The 13,046-nt window shown below is 43.4% G+C and overlaps 2 protein-coding genes across 3 annotated transcripts; both read left to right on the plus strand.

Moving 5' to 3' along the window:
- The first annotated feature begins 1,569 nt into the window (after positions 1 to 1,569).
- Positions 1,570 to 8,348, plus strand: LOC139919335 (ubiquilin-4-like). Its single transcript, XM_071909049.2, has 11 exons — positions 1,570 to 1,727; positions 3,151 to 3,302; positions 3,560 to 3,708; positions 3,834 to 4,096; positions 4,438 to 4,596; positions 4,988 to 5,210; positions 5,355 to 5,494; positions 6,080 to 6,163; positions 6,334 to 6,449; positions 6,538 to 6,694; positions 6,811 to 8,348. Exons 1-11 carry the CDS (start codon positions 1,584 to 1,586, stop codon positions 6,961 to 6,963), a joined length of 1,740 nt encoding a protein of 579 aa, XP_071765150.1. The 5' UTR covers positions 1,570 to 1,583; the 3' UTR covers positions 6,964 to 8,348.
- Positions 8,349 to 9,260: 912 nt separating this feature from the next.
- Positions 9,261 to 12,404, plus strand: LOC139919329 (ras-related protein Rab-25-like). Of its 2 annotated transcripts, none has more exons than XM_071909032.2 (5): positions 9,261 to 9,535; positions 10,195 to 10,390; positions 10,596 to 10,789; positions 11,524 to 11,604; positions 11,711 to 12,404. In XM_071909032.2, the coding sequence occupies exons 1-5, from the start codon at positions 9,499 to 9,501 to the stop codon at positions 11,839 to 11,841; spliced, it is 639 nt and encodes a 212-aa protein (XP_071765133.1). In that variant the 5' UTR covers positions 9,261 to 9,498; the 3' UTR covers positions 11,842 to 12,404. The 2 variants fall into 2 exon arrangements, with proteins under 2 accessions (XP_071765133.1, XP_071765134.1); XM_071909033.2 differs by having other exon boundaries at positions 9,266 to 9,535; positions 11,714 to 12,404.
- Positions 12,405 to 13,046: the final 642 nt, after the last annotated feature.

Raw genomic sequence — 13,046 nt, forward strand, 5'->3', positions numbered from 1 at the left:
GGGGGGAGGTTAGGGGGCCTTAGGGAGGGGGTGGTGGGGGTCCATGTTTCTTTTTTTTTGGTTTTGTTTGTTTGTAAATGGTGTGCTCTAGAACTGGGGATATGCATAGGTATGCAGGACTGCAGGGTCAATGCAACATGCTGAAACAGACACTTTTCTTTCAGCGCTGTCACATTGTGGCGGCATGGAGAGACACATATAGAGGGGGGACTCTATACTGACACTGTCTCTCTCTCTGCTATAGGATTGTCAGTACTTATCTATAATCACATGTTATGTTTCAGTATCCTGAAATATGAATTACAGACTGTATTGAGAGAAATTAGTAGAAAAATACAATTTCTAGTGCCTAATGTGACACACAAAAACACAGATACACACAAAACACACACATGCTCTCTCTCTCTCTCTCTCTCTCACACACACACACACACACACACACACACACACACACCGTTCCCTAGAGACAATCACAAAAAAGGGAAGGTCATCTATGTGACTGACAGAAATGTCATTCCCTTCATCAAAGGCTACCACCACTATGTCAGTTTACTAAGTGAATGGATCAAAACTCGTAATTAAGCCTGCCATTTCATTTGAATGAACAATCAGTGTTAGCATTTGATCACAGATTGGCTGAAGATTACAACACAACAGATGCAGACAAAGATGTAATGACTGCCTCACCATACGAGGCAGGTGGGTTATTTGTGACGATGACCTTAAAAGCATCAAAAGAAAGGACTGCCTTTTATCTATTCAGACTCAGTGACAGCATGAATATGGAATTAGCATGGATCAAAGCTGGCAGTTAATTAACTGCATGCACTCTACATTGAGTCAAAAGCATTTTTCAGACGTCAAACCCTGATCCACGTTTTTTTATTTTCAATCATAACAATCCTGGGTTCATATGACCAAATTATTAAATTGGCTCAATTCATTAGGCGTGGCACATAAAGGAAATAAATGTTTTACAACTTTCAACTCAAACATGAGCAAACCCTTTAAATCTTGAAAATGTATTGTGATTTTTGTATTGCAATCACATACTAAGTTATTGTAATATAGCTATCAAGAATTCTATCAATCAGAATGAAAAGTTCAATTCCATGTTTTTACATTATTTGGCTTCCCCGCCTTTGTCTTTATTATTGGATTAATGACTGTAACTTTCATTTTATATACAATAAAATAATGGATAACATTATTCCTATTATTTCACCAGAATTTCAAAATGACATGCTTGTTTAGCTGTGGTGTTAGATAGAATTGATGCTACACTTCAAATAGCCTAGGCCTAATTTTCCTGACATGGTCCATCTGTTTAGTCACTACTACCCTAATGCAGAGTGATCTTACAACATCACCGTTACACACATGGCCTGGCAGGGAGCAGTTTGACTGAACTTATTGTTGTATCACTAAAAGAAATTCCAGGAAACAAGTGTGTGACAGAACCTATTACACAGTATTCGTCATTTTAATTTATAAGATTAGGCAGGTTCGTTCTCGAAAGAGTTTGACCTCTTATGACCCGGAAGCTGACGCCAAACCCGAGCTGTTCCATCGGCGGAGTAAAGATGGCTGACAACGGCGCCGCAGATCCTGGTAATAACAACAATAATAAACCTGGCGCTTCGGAGGGAACTATTATTAAGGTCACAGTAAAAACTCCTAAAGATAAAGAAGAAATCGCCATCTCAGAAGATGCTTCTGTCACTCAGGTTTGTTGATTTCGCCAGCAGGGAGCTGGCTGGTGCGATTCAGCGCTGTGCTGTAACGTCATGCCCCTGCCCACTTTCTTCTCGAGCTTGGCCAACTTGAGCTAGGAAGCTAGTTAGCATGTTAGCATTTGTTGTTACTCTGGCCGGCTCACACGGAGTGTATGAAATTGAAGTGGTTGCTTGTAAAGAAAGTATTATTACTCCAGTTAACAACTACTCGGCGTTAATAACTCCGCTAACGTCGGATAGAGACAAATATGTGCGCTGATTTATGAAATGGCTAACCGGCTAGCCGGTTACCTAGCTAACGTTAGCTCAGCTCACAAGCTGAGTTAGCTGGCTAGCTAGCTAGCATTAGCCAGGTATCCAAACAAGTGTCAGCTGACGGGTTACGCTCTTGCTATGCCAAGTGCAACGAGCAATGATGGTTGCTTAAACCAGAGACACTGTTTTACTCGAATGATGTGTCTGGTCGTTTTTATTTAGCATGAGAAATTGAGTCTTCAAGAAGCTAAAGCTTGCTTCCACTCTAGAACATTCTCTCCCTGCTGTCATTGAGTCGTTCCCTTTCTAGGGATTTCAGTATCCCCAGTGGTACTACTACTGCACTGTGTGACACGGGAATACAAGAATGCAACCATAGCTTCTTTGTCTTTGCTTGCTGTCTGCTTCAGCTTTAATCATTTGGCACTGTATGGTCTCAAACTGCCATTTTTTCTAGCTGTTCCATATTCACCATCATTTGTCTCCAACGCAGGGCTTGACTTCTGACTTCTTAGTATCCATGTTGAGAGGCTACAGCCCTATCTAAATACGACTCAATCTTCGATATGGATAACGTGATCATTTTGTATTCTTAAGTTGTCTGTGAGATGCGCATGTTTTATATCAGCTAATGTGAAAATCAAATCTTGCATCTCCAGCCTTTGTAAATAACAGAATAACATCCCTTACATCACTGAGTTATACATGAAAGGGATGGTTTTGGGTGTTTTATCTAATCTGTTGTTAATTGTTAAAATTAAGATGCGTGGCCACATCTGCACTTTTTGTAGTTATTTGGAACAACATTTAAAGAAACATAAAGCCTCTCATTCAAAGCAAAATTGAAAGATGGAGTCTTGTAACAGGTTTCTTTCAGGATGAGATTGTTTTCTTTGTGTGAATAATGCTTTGCACAATAGAGTAATAGCGTATAGACCACTGCTAATAGGATAAGTACGAAGGACTTTATGGGTAATTGGACATTTAAGACCTGAGGGCTGCAACCGAACCGAAAAACAGATTAGAGCTGGAACCATCTCAGTCTTTTCCCCTTAATCTTATGCTTTTGCTTGCCTCTTTCTCTCTCATCTCCTTTCTCGCTCTTGTCTCACTGTCTTGTTTTCACCTCTTACTCTCATTATTTCTTGTTGTCTTTTAGTTTAAGGAAGAGATCTCACGGCGGTTCAAAGCCAAACAGGACCAGTTGGTTCTGATTTTTGCAGGGAAGATTTTGAAGGACGGCGACAGCCTCAACCAGCACGGCATCAAGGATGGCCTGACAGTTCACTTGGTCATAAAGACGGCACACAAGTAAGGCCACAACATTTACAAAGCTCACTGGTTCAACAGAATGTTTTGTAGCAGGCCTATAAGAAGGACATGCAATATAAGGTTTTGTGGAATTAAGTGAGATGCCTTTGTTGTTGGATTTAAGTTGAACTTTTTTTAAGGTGAACATTCTGCATTGTGGATAATGTTCTCTGAGTTTTAATTGTCCAGGCACAGTTTTCACATGAGAATATATGAAGATATTGACCTTCTGATTTACCTAAAAATCATCCCTCTAGGGCAGGAGATGGCGCTAGCTCCTCGCCCTCAAGCTCATCCTCCACCCAAGCAGGCAGCACCTCCAGCCCCAGTCCAGGCTCCAACCCCTCTTCCACAGCGGGCTCCACTGGCCCCGCCCCACCAACCACACAGACACCCAACATACTGTGTGAGTCCACCTATTTGCAACTATTTACACTCGCACACCCTTTATTGGTTGAGCACCACAGAACTAAAGTGTGTAACAAACTGACCACCTCTGCCCCCTCCTCTGAACCCCTCCCCTCTCCCCAGCCGGCTTCGGTGACCTGTCGAACCTGGCCGGACTGGGCATGGGCTCGGCCAACTTCATGGAACTGCAGCAGCAGATGCAGAGGCAGCTGATGTCCAACCCGGAGATGCTGTCTCAGATCATGGAGAACCCGCTGGTGCAGAACATGATGTCCAACCCAGACCTGATGAGGCAGATGATCGTGGCCAACCCTCAGATGCAGCAGCTGATGGAGCGCAACCCCGAGATCTCCCACATGCTCAACAACCCCGAGCTCATGAGACAGGTGAGGAAAATGGGCAGGGCACAGAGGATGTAAGTGAGTGGTTCCTTTACTTTCTGGTTTGTGTATTTCAGATATTTTTGGCAGTTACTTTTATTAAACAAGTTTATATTGCTTGGCAAGTGCAAATCGCTCCCAAATGCTAAATTTGATCAGTCTGACTGACTGGTGTAACAGCAGTGTGGGACTAAGTGTCTCTTATTTAGCATGCACAGGCATGACTACATAAGATTCCCCCTGCAAAATAGTCTAATCATTCATTCAGTCTGTTTAAATTAACTCAACTGACTTACCTCTGACTTCTCTCTTTTCTCCTCCTCTTCCTGTCCTCTGTGCCTCCCCAGACCATGGAGCTAGCCAGGAACCCAGCCATGATGCAGGAAATGATGCGCAACCAGGACCGGGCTCTGAGCAACCTGGAGAGCATCCCGGGGGGTTACAATGCCCTACGGAGGATGTACACAGACATCCAAGAACCCATGTTCAGCGCCGCCAGAGAACAGGTAGCTGGGAAAGGTGTTTAATAATCAAATCCCTGTTTGTGTGCACTGTGTTAATCCTCGTCGGGATTTGCTTTCATGCATTTTATAGCCTTAATTACGTCTGTGTTTGCCAGTGTTAAGTGGCTTTATTTGAAAAACGATGCCAGGCTGCTCGTGACTGCCATGTCTGCATTTTGCCCAAATGACTATATGTTGACTACAGCAGATATACTAGATATGATTTTATTTGTGATTATTACAAAAGTGATTTCCAAGTTTATATAACATATATATATATATATATATATATATATATATATATATATATATATATATATATATATATATATATATATATCATTTTTTGGAAAAGCAATACATTGTAAAATGTGTTCAACCTTCCTTTCTGTAGTTTGGAAGCAACCCATTCTCAGCTCTGGGTGGGAACTCTGAGTCTGGTGTCCAGCCGTCGAGGACAGAGAACCGGGAGCCCCTGCCCAACCCCTGGGGCCCCCCGAGTTCCACCAACCCCTCTGAGAGCGGAGGGAGCACCACAGGAGGCACTGGCACCACCGGTGCACCCAACCCCAGCGTGTCCAACCCTTTGGGCATCAACGCTGCCAGTCTGGGCAATGGTAAGAGAATGTGGGCTGTGACCTTAAATAAACCTATTTGGTTTGTTGCATACCTGCATGCTAACTCATTCAGTCACTCATTTATACACACACACTGACACATAACATACACACATCAACTCCTGTCTTTTCTGTGTGTCGTAGGCATGTTCAACAGTCCGGGCATGCAGAGTCTGATGCAGCAGATCTCAGAGAACCCCCAGCTGATGCAGAACATGCTGTCTGCTCCCTATATGCGCAGCATGATGCAGTCACTGTCTCAGAACCCAGAGTTGGCCTCCCAGGTCTGGAACGGAAAGACGCATGCGCACACACACACACACATACAGACAAACACACAGATTATAGACATATTAGATGGTAAACCCTGAAAGATTAGATTCAGAACCAGCCCCAGAACTCTTTGTTATTCTGATCTTGTACCACATAGTGGATTGATTGATTATATTGGACCCTGTGGTTTGTAATGAATTGTAAATAGGGAGATCTAGCTAGGCCTGTTGTGCATTAGGCCAATAAGCCCAGCTACTTAGTGCACACTCACACAGAACAGAGGGGATTGTCTCGTAAGCTCACTTGCATTTGCAGCAAATTGTAAGAAATAAACAACTTAGTTCTAACTTATTTGTGTTTAGTTAACAATGTTGACTGTATGGCAAAACAGAATTACAGCGCAGTGCAGCACAAGTTTTGTCTGAAAACTAGGTTAAGGGATGCTATTGAAGCAGATATAGTGTAAATATCAACCCAAGTGAGTAAGCAGCGCAGCCAGAACTGGTATGTGACATTACACTGACACACTCTCTCTCTGTCTCACTCTCTCTGTCTCCCTTTCTCTCTCTCTTTCACCATCTATCTCTTTCTACCAGGTTTTGATGAATAACCCGTTGTTTGCCGGAAACCCACAGCTGCAGGAACAGTTCAGAGCACAGCTACCTGTCTTTCTGCAACAGGTACCTCACACATTTTTGTCCGGTCAATTTCAGCACTGTTACAGTACTTTTCTACATGTTTCTTTCCAAGTTTGTACAGTTTTCAATCTTCAATCTGTTCTTCAGTTGATAGTTTAGATGGATTGATAATCAATTGATTGGTTAATTCATTGTCATTCTGTCTGTTACAGATGCAGAACCCAGAGGCCCTATCAGTAATGACCAACCCCCGGGCCATGCAAGCGCTAATGCAGATCCAACAGGGCCTGCAGACACTGCAGACAGAAGCACCAGGACTCATGCCCAGGTACACACAGACGCATACAAGTCTCTTTTTATTTTTTTTAATTTTTTTATTGATGTTACACTAACATTCTCTCTCTTTTCTCTCCCAGTTTGGTGTCAGGTGGAATCCCTGGGATCCCCACAGGAGGGGGCGTGGCCCCAGAGAACCCTGCCTCCTCGCCCAGCGCAGGAACAAACACCGCCCAGCAGCAGCTGATGCAGCAGATGCTCCAGATGTTCGCTGGAGGAGCAGGAGGAAGTGCAACGGTACACACACAAACACACACAAACACACACACACACACACACACACACACACACACAAAAATGCCGTCCTCCACACCTGTATGACTTTTCATGTGTTACAATTATTCCCCCTGCAGACCCAGACCCCAGAGGTTCGGTTCCAGTCCCAGCTGGACCAACTGAACGCCATGGGCTTCATCAACCGCGAGGCCAACCTGCAGGCCCTCATCGCCACTGGAGGAGACATCAACGCCGCTATTGAGAGACTGCTGGGCTCACAGCCCTCATAAAGACATACATACTGACACACATACAGACACGAGCATACATACCTACATTCATACATTCATTCATACATACTTATTCATAAACACACCGAGCATCTACAGAGAACCAAGAGAAATTAAAGTGAATTGTCCCAAACCTTACAGAAGAAACTGGGGCAGGATGTGTAAGCCCCTAGTTCTACCGTCTCTTCTCAGATCATTCCCCCTTACCTATGGTCCCCCCTCCCTCTATTTTCTCCTCTTGGCGTCATCCTCAGAGATCTCTGTCCCAGAGCGCTGCTGCAGAGCCGGACTGAACCACTCCTCCACCCGAGGGGTGTTCTGGTGCAGAGAAAAGGGGTGAAAACCTCTCCTGAAAAGGGATTCCCAACCATTTCTTCATTCATCCTTTTCTTCACATAAAGCTGGAGTCAACCCAGTCAGATGGAACGATCATGATGTTGCAGACAGAAATATACAGAATAGAGATTAAACCTAGGTGACATGTGATTGGTTTTTGTCTCTGTTGTATACATGGCACCTTCGTCTTGAATATAGAGAGCTGCTGGTATAAAGACCGTAATCTAGAAAGAGAACAAAGGAAGACATCTTGTCCCTGCAGACATTCAACCTCATTCCTCCCTCTTTCCCCCTTCCCGAGATTTTACATAAATAGCTGTTTTTGCCCAACAACCCTTACTATTTATTGCAAGCGCTTAAGAAATGACGCCCCCCACACTTCCCTAAAGTTGTAATTTGTCATTCCAGATAAGAGTGCCCACTCAGCCATGGGTGCGCAGTGTCTTTTTCCCTCTTGAGGCACTACTGCTGTGCCTTCTGTCCTCCCCAGCCCTACAAGAGCATTGTCGCCAAATTACACCCCCCCACCAGGCTAATTAGAATCCACTGTCGGTGGTCCCCGATGACTTCCACACAGCATTATGCAGAACTTTACTTTCACCATAATCAATTATCAAGTCCCGGTTCCGAAGCAGAAGATGCAGGCAGAAAGAATATGAATGAAACAAACAAGCTTTCCTTTCATTTTAATCTGATTCTTTATCTATTTAATTTTATTTTTTTGAGGTGCAGGTAGTACCTAGAGATAATTATGATTTGTCTCGCATAAAAAAAAAAAATTGGAAATCAAGTGAGTAAAATATAATGGAAAGGCTTTAAATTTTTCTAGTATGGTGGCACCATACACGTGTAAAATCAAGTTCTAGGGTTTTTTTTTTTGCTTTTGAGAATCTCAGCATTGTAGTTGTGGTAACCTTGGCAACTGCTTCTATAGCTTTGCTTTGTCTGTTGACCTCAGCTGAAAAAAATCCATCTCCCAATTCAACATGTTGGAACTAACTTTTAACAGTACTGTACTAAAAAAATAAAACAAACTTGGTCAAAAACAGTCTCTTTGCCCGGTGTCAGTTGATGAGCTGTGTGAGAAAAGAAAGGTGCAAGATGGCGTCTCTCTAGCGTTCTATCTCAAATTTCTTCTGGTCTTTAACTTCCACTGAAAGAACCGAGTTATGCTCAACTATTGCTTGTTGTCAAATTAATTGTGAATTCATTGCTGCCTAATGAAATGTAATCATCTGCTTTTGGTTTCTTTGAGGGGGTTAGACTTGCAGGGGTGAAACCCAAACCCAATTGTTTTTTTTTTGTTTTTTTTTCCATAAATATCCTTAATTTGAAATATGCATATCTAATTTCTAAGATGGACCAAATGCTCGCATTGAAAGGTTTTGGACATTACAGTAATGTACAAAAATGTCTGCTTTATGGGTAATGGTTATCACATTCTCACTGGTTGGATGTCCCCATCACCATGAAACGTGTGAGTCTGAATAACCGATGAGTCCTGACAGCCTTAAGCCTTTAATATTCCCATGGGAGCCTGAACTGTGTGTTAGCCTGATCTATATTTCTATGTCTGAATTTGGTTCGCAGTCACAAGACATTAAAATGAATACATGTGCAGTCTTCATAAAATGCAACATTTATGAAATTGGCACACTAGTCATGGTCTCCACCTATGTGCCTTTAGGCATCAAAGTAGTAGCAAAATGGCGCACCTATTATTCTGGTACAGAGATCCACCTGTTAGGTGAGATTCACTTTCAGACAAAGGGATAGAGGAACTGGATGAAAGGAGAGCGTAGGAGAGGGTGGAGTCTGTTCATGATGACTGTGTGCTAGTGGTTCTACCTGTTCCACCTGCTCTCCTCCCCCCAGCCCTCCCAGGGTGTCAGCTGATGAGGGATCGGCAGGCCACAGGACTCCTGCCTGCTGTCCGTCCGCAGCCAGGAGCTTCCCCTATCCACAGATAAAGAAGGAAGAGGGTGCGTGCAGCTGAACCTGTTTCTTTCTCTCCTCCATTTTCACCTTTACGCTGGAGAGGAAAACGACACAGAGGAGTGTGGCAGTATCTTTTTCTCTCTCTCTCTGTCTCTTTTTTTCTCTCTCTCCCTCTCTCTGTCGGGATCTAATGGTGTAAGCGGCTTCAGGATATTGACTAACAGTGAAGGAGGAACCTTCCGGGCACTGACTGAATGCAGCATGGGGTCTGACGAGGCGTACAACTTTGTCTTCAAAGGTAAGTCATGTTTGCTTGAACCGTGATTGTTCAGGTGGAGATAAACTCAAAGGATACATATTTACCTAGAAGTTAAAGCTGACAGGTGCAAAGGGTCGACTCAGATCACAAGCTGATTTCTGTGAAAGCACCAGAAAGCTGTGAAGGGGAAGAGAGGGAAGGAGAAGGAGGAAGTGTTAGCTTGCTATCCCTTTGGCAGTAAACCCATTTGACCTTTGACCTATTAGAGGTATACATCATCTCATGTTCTAACAATTCCATATCCTGCTTCTCTAAGAGGGGCTGCTGAGTGGTCTCTATGCTTATTTTCTCGCTTAAAATGAAGTAGTCTACTTTTCCATTCCATACATTCCAAAGCAGTGTCTGCTATGGGCTAGGTATGCCACGTTTATGTGATGTCACCAAGTCTGGCGTCAGGCGTCAGGCGTCTGGCGACTCATGAGGGTGACAGCCGGTCTACACATGATATTAAAGAGGAGATTAAGGAATATCTGATTGACTGATTAGATAATATAACTATTGTTTCAACTAATTTAACATCACATTATACTTTTGAATTTGAGGAGTTCAAAGTCATAAAAAGCTCTGATTTGGTAATCAGTTCAAGTATTGATAATGAGTGAGTTTCTCCTTCTCATCCTCCTCCTGTCTCTCCCTAGTGGTTTTGATAGGGGAGTCCGGCGTCGGGAAGAGCAACCTCCTGTCTCGCTTCACCAAGAACGAGTTCAATCACGACAGCCGCACCACCATCGGCGTGGAGTTCAGCACGCGCACCGTTCAGCTGGACACCTTCACCATCAAGGCTCAAATCTGGGACACCGCGGGCCTCGAGCGCTACAGGGCTATCACCTCAGCGTGGGTACACACACACACACATGCGCACCGTAGGCACACATGAACTGATAATGAGGTGAGAATTATCACCTCACACACAATGTAAACAAATATTGACTCTGCTTTCAGTGCAAGCAATCACACTTTCTTGCAGAATACACACACATAAACACGCAGGTTCCAACTCTTAGATCTAACCGATTATTTGGTGTTTCTTTGGGCCCAGGTATTACAGGGGAGCGGTAGGCGCTCTGCTGGTCTATGACATCAGCAAGCACCTGACCTATGAGAGCGCAGAGCGATGGCTGAAGGAGCTGTACGACCACGCCGACCCTCACATCGTGGTCATGCTGGTGGGAAACAAGAGTGACCTGGAGACCCTCAGGACCGTGCCCACAGAGGAGGCCAGGGGCTTCGCAGGTCTCGCTCTCTGATAACATTATTCATTTTTTGGTTTAATATCATTTGGCCATGGCATCCTTGCTTATGAGGGATGGGACGATACGCTTATCTCATACGATTCGATGCACGATATGGGGTTCACGATTCGATACAACCCAAATACGATGTAATAAATAAAAGTTCACTGACAACAAAGTATGACTGTGCAGGATTATGTTCATTTCTGAGCCATGCATTTTTCTAGCAATGGCATTGGCTTGCTAGAATGTAAACAACAATTTGAAAATGTCATTACAAAGTGCAAATAATATAATTTTGATGGAGAGCTTGTGAAATTGTGATGGGCAAACCATCTCAGTTGTGATTACAACTACTATTTCGATTCATTTTTCTGTCCCACGATATGTATCGTCACACTGTTGTATTGTGATATATTCAATTTCGATATATCATCCTATCCCTGTTGCTTATGGAGCAATGCTTTTGGTGTGGCCAAGCCCTTTTGGTGGCTTTACTCTCATGTTTATCTATAGGCTAAGTTCCTTTGGTTGGTAATGAAGTATTACGCTAATAAAATATTCATAAAGATATATTTGAGGACATTTTCTTGATCAATGCTACACAGTGATCATGAAGAGCTGTAGGACTGGAGCTCATGTTCAATAGGATGTGCAGTACCGTACATTTGATGATTCAATGTTTGTTGATTGTGACATTTGCTTTCATTTCTCTCTGCCTCCTAACCAATCCAGAGAAGAAAGGTCTCATGTATATGGAGACGTCTGCGTTGGAGTCCACTAATGTTGAAGCTGCTTTCAATGAAGTCCTCACAGGTACAGATGTCCGTCAGTGTGTCCAAACACGCATCCTCGATTCAGCCGGGTGTTTGTTAGATTCTTTGACTAAATATCCTTGTGGCATCTGTGTCTCTGTTACCAGCAGCAATCCATACGAAGGTGGCCAGCAGAGAGGTGACCCGAGGCTCCATCAGTGCCGTGACTCTGTCCAACCCCATTGGACCGGCCAGCGAGGCCCAGGAGGAGCGCAGGTCCTGCTGCAAGAACGTCTGACAGACTCGGGTACCGCTGACCGGTCAAGATCTGTTCTGTCTATCTCGACCTGGAGTCATCATCGTGCTTGACTGTCTTTCAGGCTTAGGCATGATGCCATTCACACACAATTTGAAGAGCAAGGTACCTCTTTAACACTGGTGCAGTCAATGTACAAATCTCTTCAAATGCAAGGGCTGTATTAAACTCAGAAACAACAGATCAAGCTGTAGGAAAAAGCTACAAATAGTGAGAAAATTCATATTTTATATATATATATATTTCCTGTGTAGATTGCTAATGGGCGCTTACTACTAGAAATAGCTGTGCAAAAAAAAAAAGTCTTTTATCTCATCTTTGTATTTTTGAAGAGGGGGTTATAAAGTTGGATTGTTTTTATAAACAAATGCACTGGGATTAACTTGGAATACATTATTTATGTTGTTCTGTCTGCGTGTAATTACCAAGCAAAAACTTGAAGTCATTATCTGCATAAAACAGAGAATATAAAACAGATGAGAAGGCTCCAGGAGAGGACTGATATGAAATAAAGTCAATCTGTCCTAGGGTTGTACCCATGTACAGGCTTCGTGTCATGAGTCCAATGTGTTCTCTCTCCTGTCAGCCTGTAGATGGCAGTGCTGATGTTGAAAGTATCACAAGTTGAGTTTGAAGCGTTACAGTAATACTCAATGGGGCCATACATTTGTTCTCCCTGTAATTTGCTTTTTAACTCCAGTACGCATCACATTCCTCCCATTGCTTACTGTTCAATCCATTAATGGACATGATATGTTCACGTGGAGCTCCAGCATCATCACCATGACAGCAACCTGTGATGTCCTCTTGACAAGCTAATCAGCCCAAGGAGAAAGAAATTAATTTACACTTTTTTCACGAATAGTAAATTCAATCAAAGACTTTATGTCTGGTTTTATGTCAGTGTGTGTGTGTGTGTGTGTGTGTGCGCGCGCAGATCATCTGCACACTATGGATTTAATTGTTCTAGCTCATGTGGCTTGGCTGAGAGAGTATAAATCTACAGCAGTGGTGGTTAATGACACTCTGGACAGATACTGCTCTATCTCTGGCTCACAGATGTGCATAAGGGGCCTTTACCCTGGTGTGTGTGTGTGCATATGTGTGCACTCGTGTGCATGTGTGTGTGTGGTGTCCCCAAGCAAGATTCCTCTGCCGGAGATCATTTTGCCACAGTGAAATGACCA

The sequence above is a fragment of the Centroberyx gerrardi genome, chromosome 19, assembly GCF_048128805.1.
Source record: "Centroberyx gerrardi isolate f3 chromosome 19, fCenGer3.hap1.cur.20231027, whole genome shotgun sequence".
Classification (NCBI taxonomy): domain Eukaryota; kingdom Metazoa; phylum Chordata; class Actinopteri; order Beryciformes; family Berycidae; genus Centroberyx; species Centroberyx gerrardi.

Coding starts and splice junctions, on each gene's coding strand:
- LOC139919335 (XM_071909049.2), top strand. CDS start 1,584: ATGGCTGACAACGGCGCCGCAGATCCTGGTAATAACAACAATAATAAA. Junction 3,709..3,833: donor ACAGACACCCAACATACTGT/GTGAGTCCACCT, acceptor CCCTCTCCCCAG/CCGGCTTCGGTGACCTGTCG. Junction 5,211..5,354: donor CGCTGCCAGTCTGGGCAATG/GTAAGAGAATGT, acceptor TGTGTGTCGTAG/GCATGTTCAACAGTCCGGGC.
- LOC139919329 (XM_071909032.2), top strand. CDS start 9,499: ATGGGGTCTGACGAGGCGTACAACTTTGTCTTCAAAG. Junction 9,536..10,194: donor GTACAACTTTGTCTTCAAAG/GTAAGTCATGTT, acceptor GTCTCTCCCTAG/TGGTTTTGATAGGGGAGTCC. Junction 10,391..10,595: donor TACAGGGCTATCACCTCAGC/GTGGGTACACAC, acceptor CTTTGGGCCCAG/GTATTACAGGGGAGCGGTAG.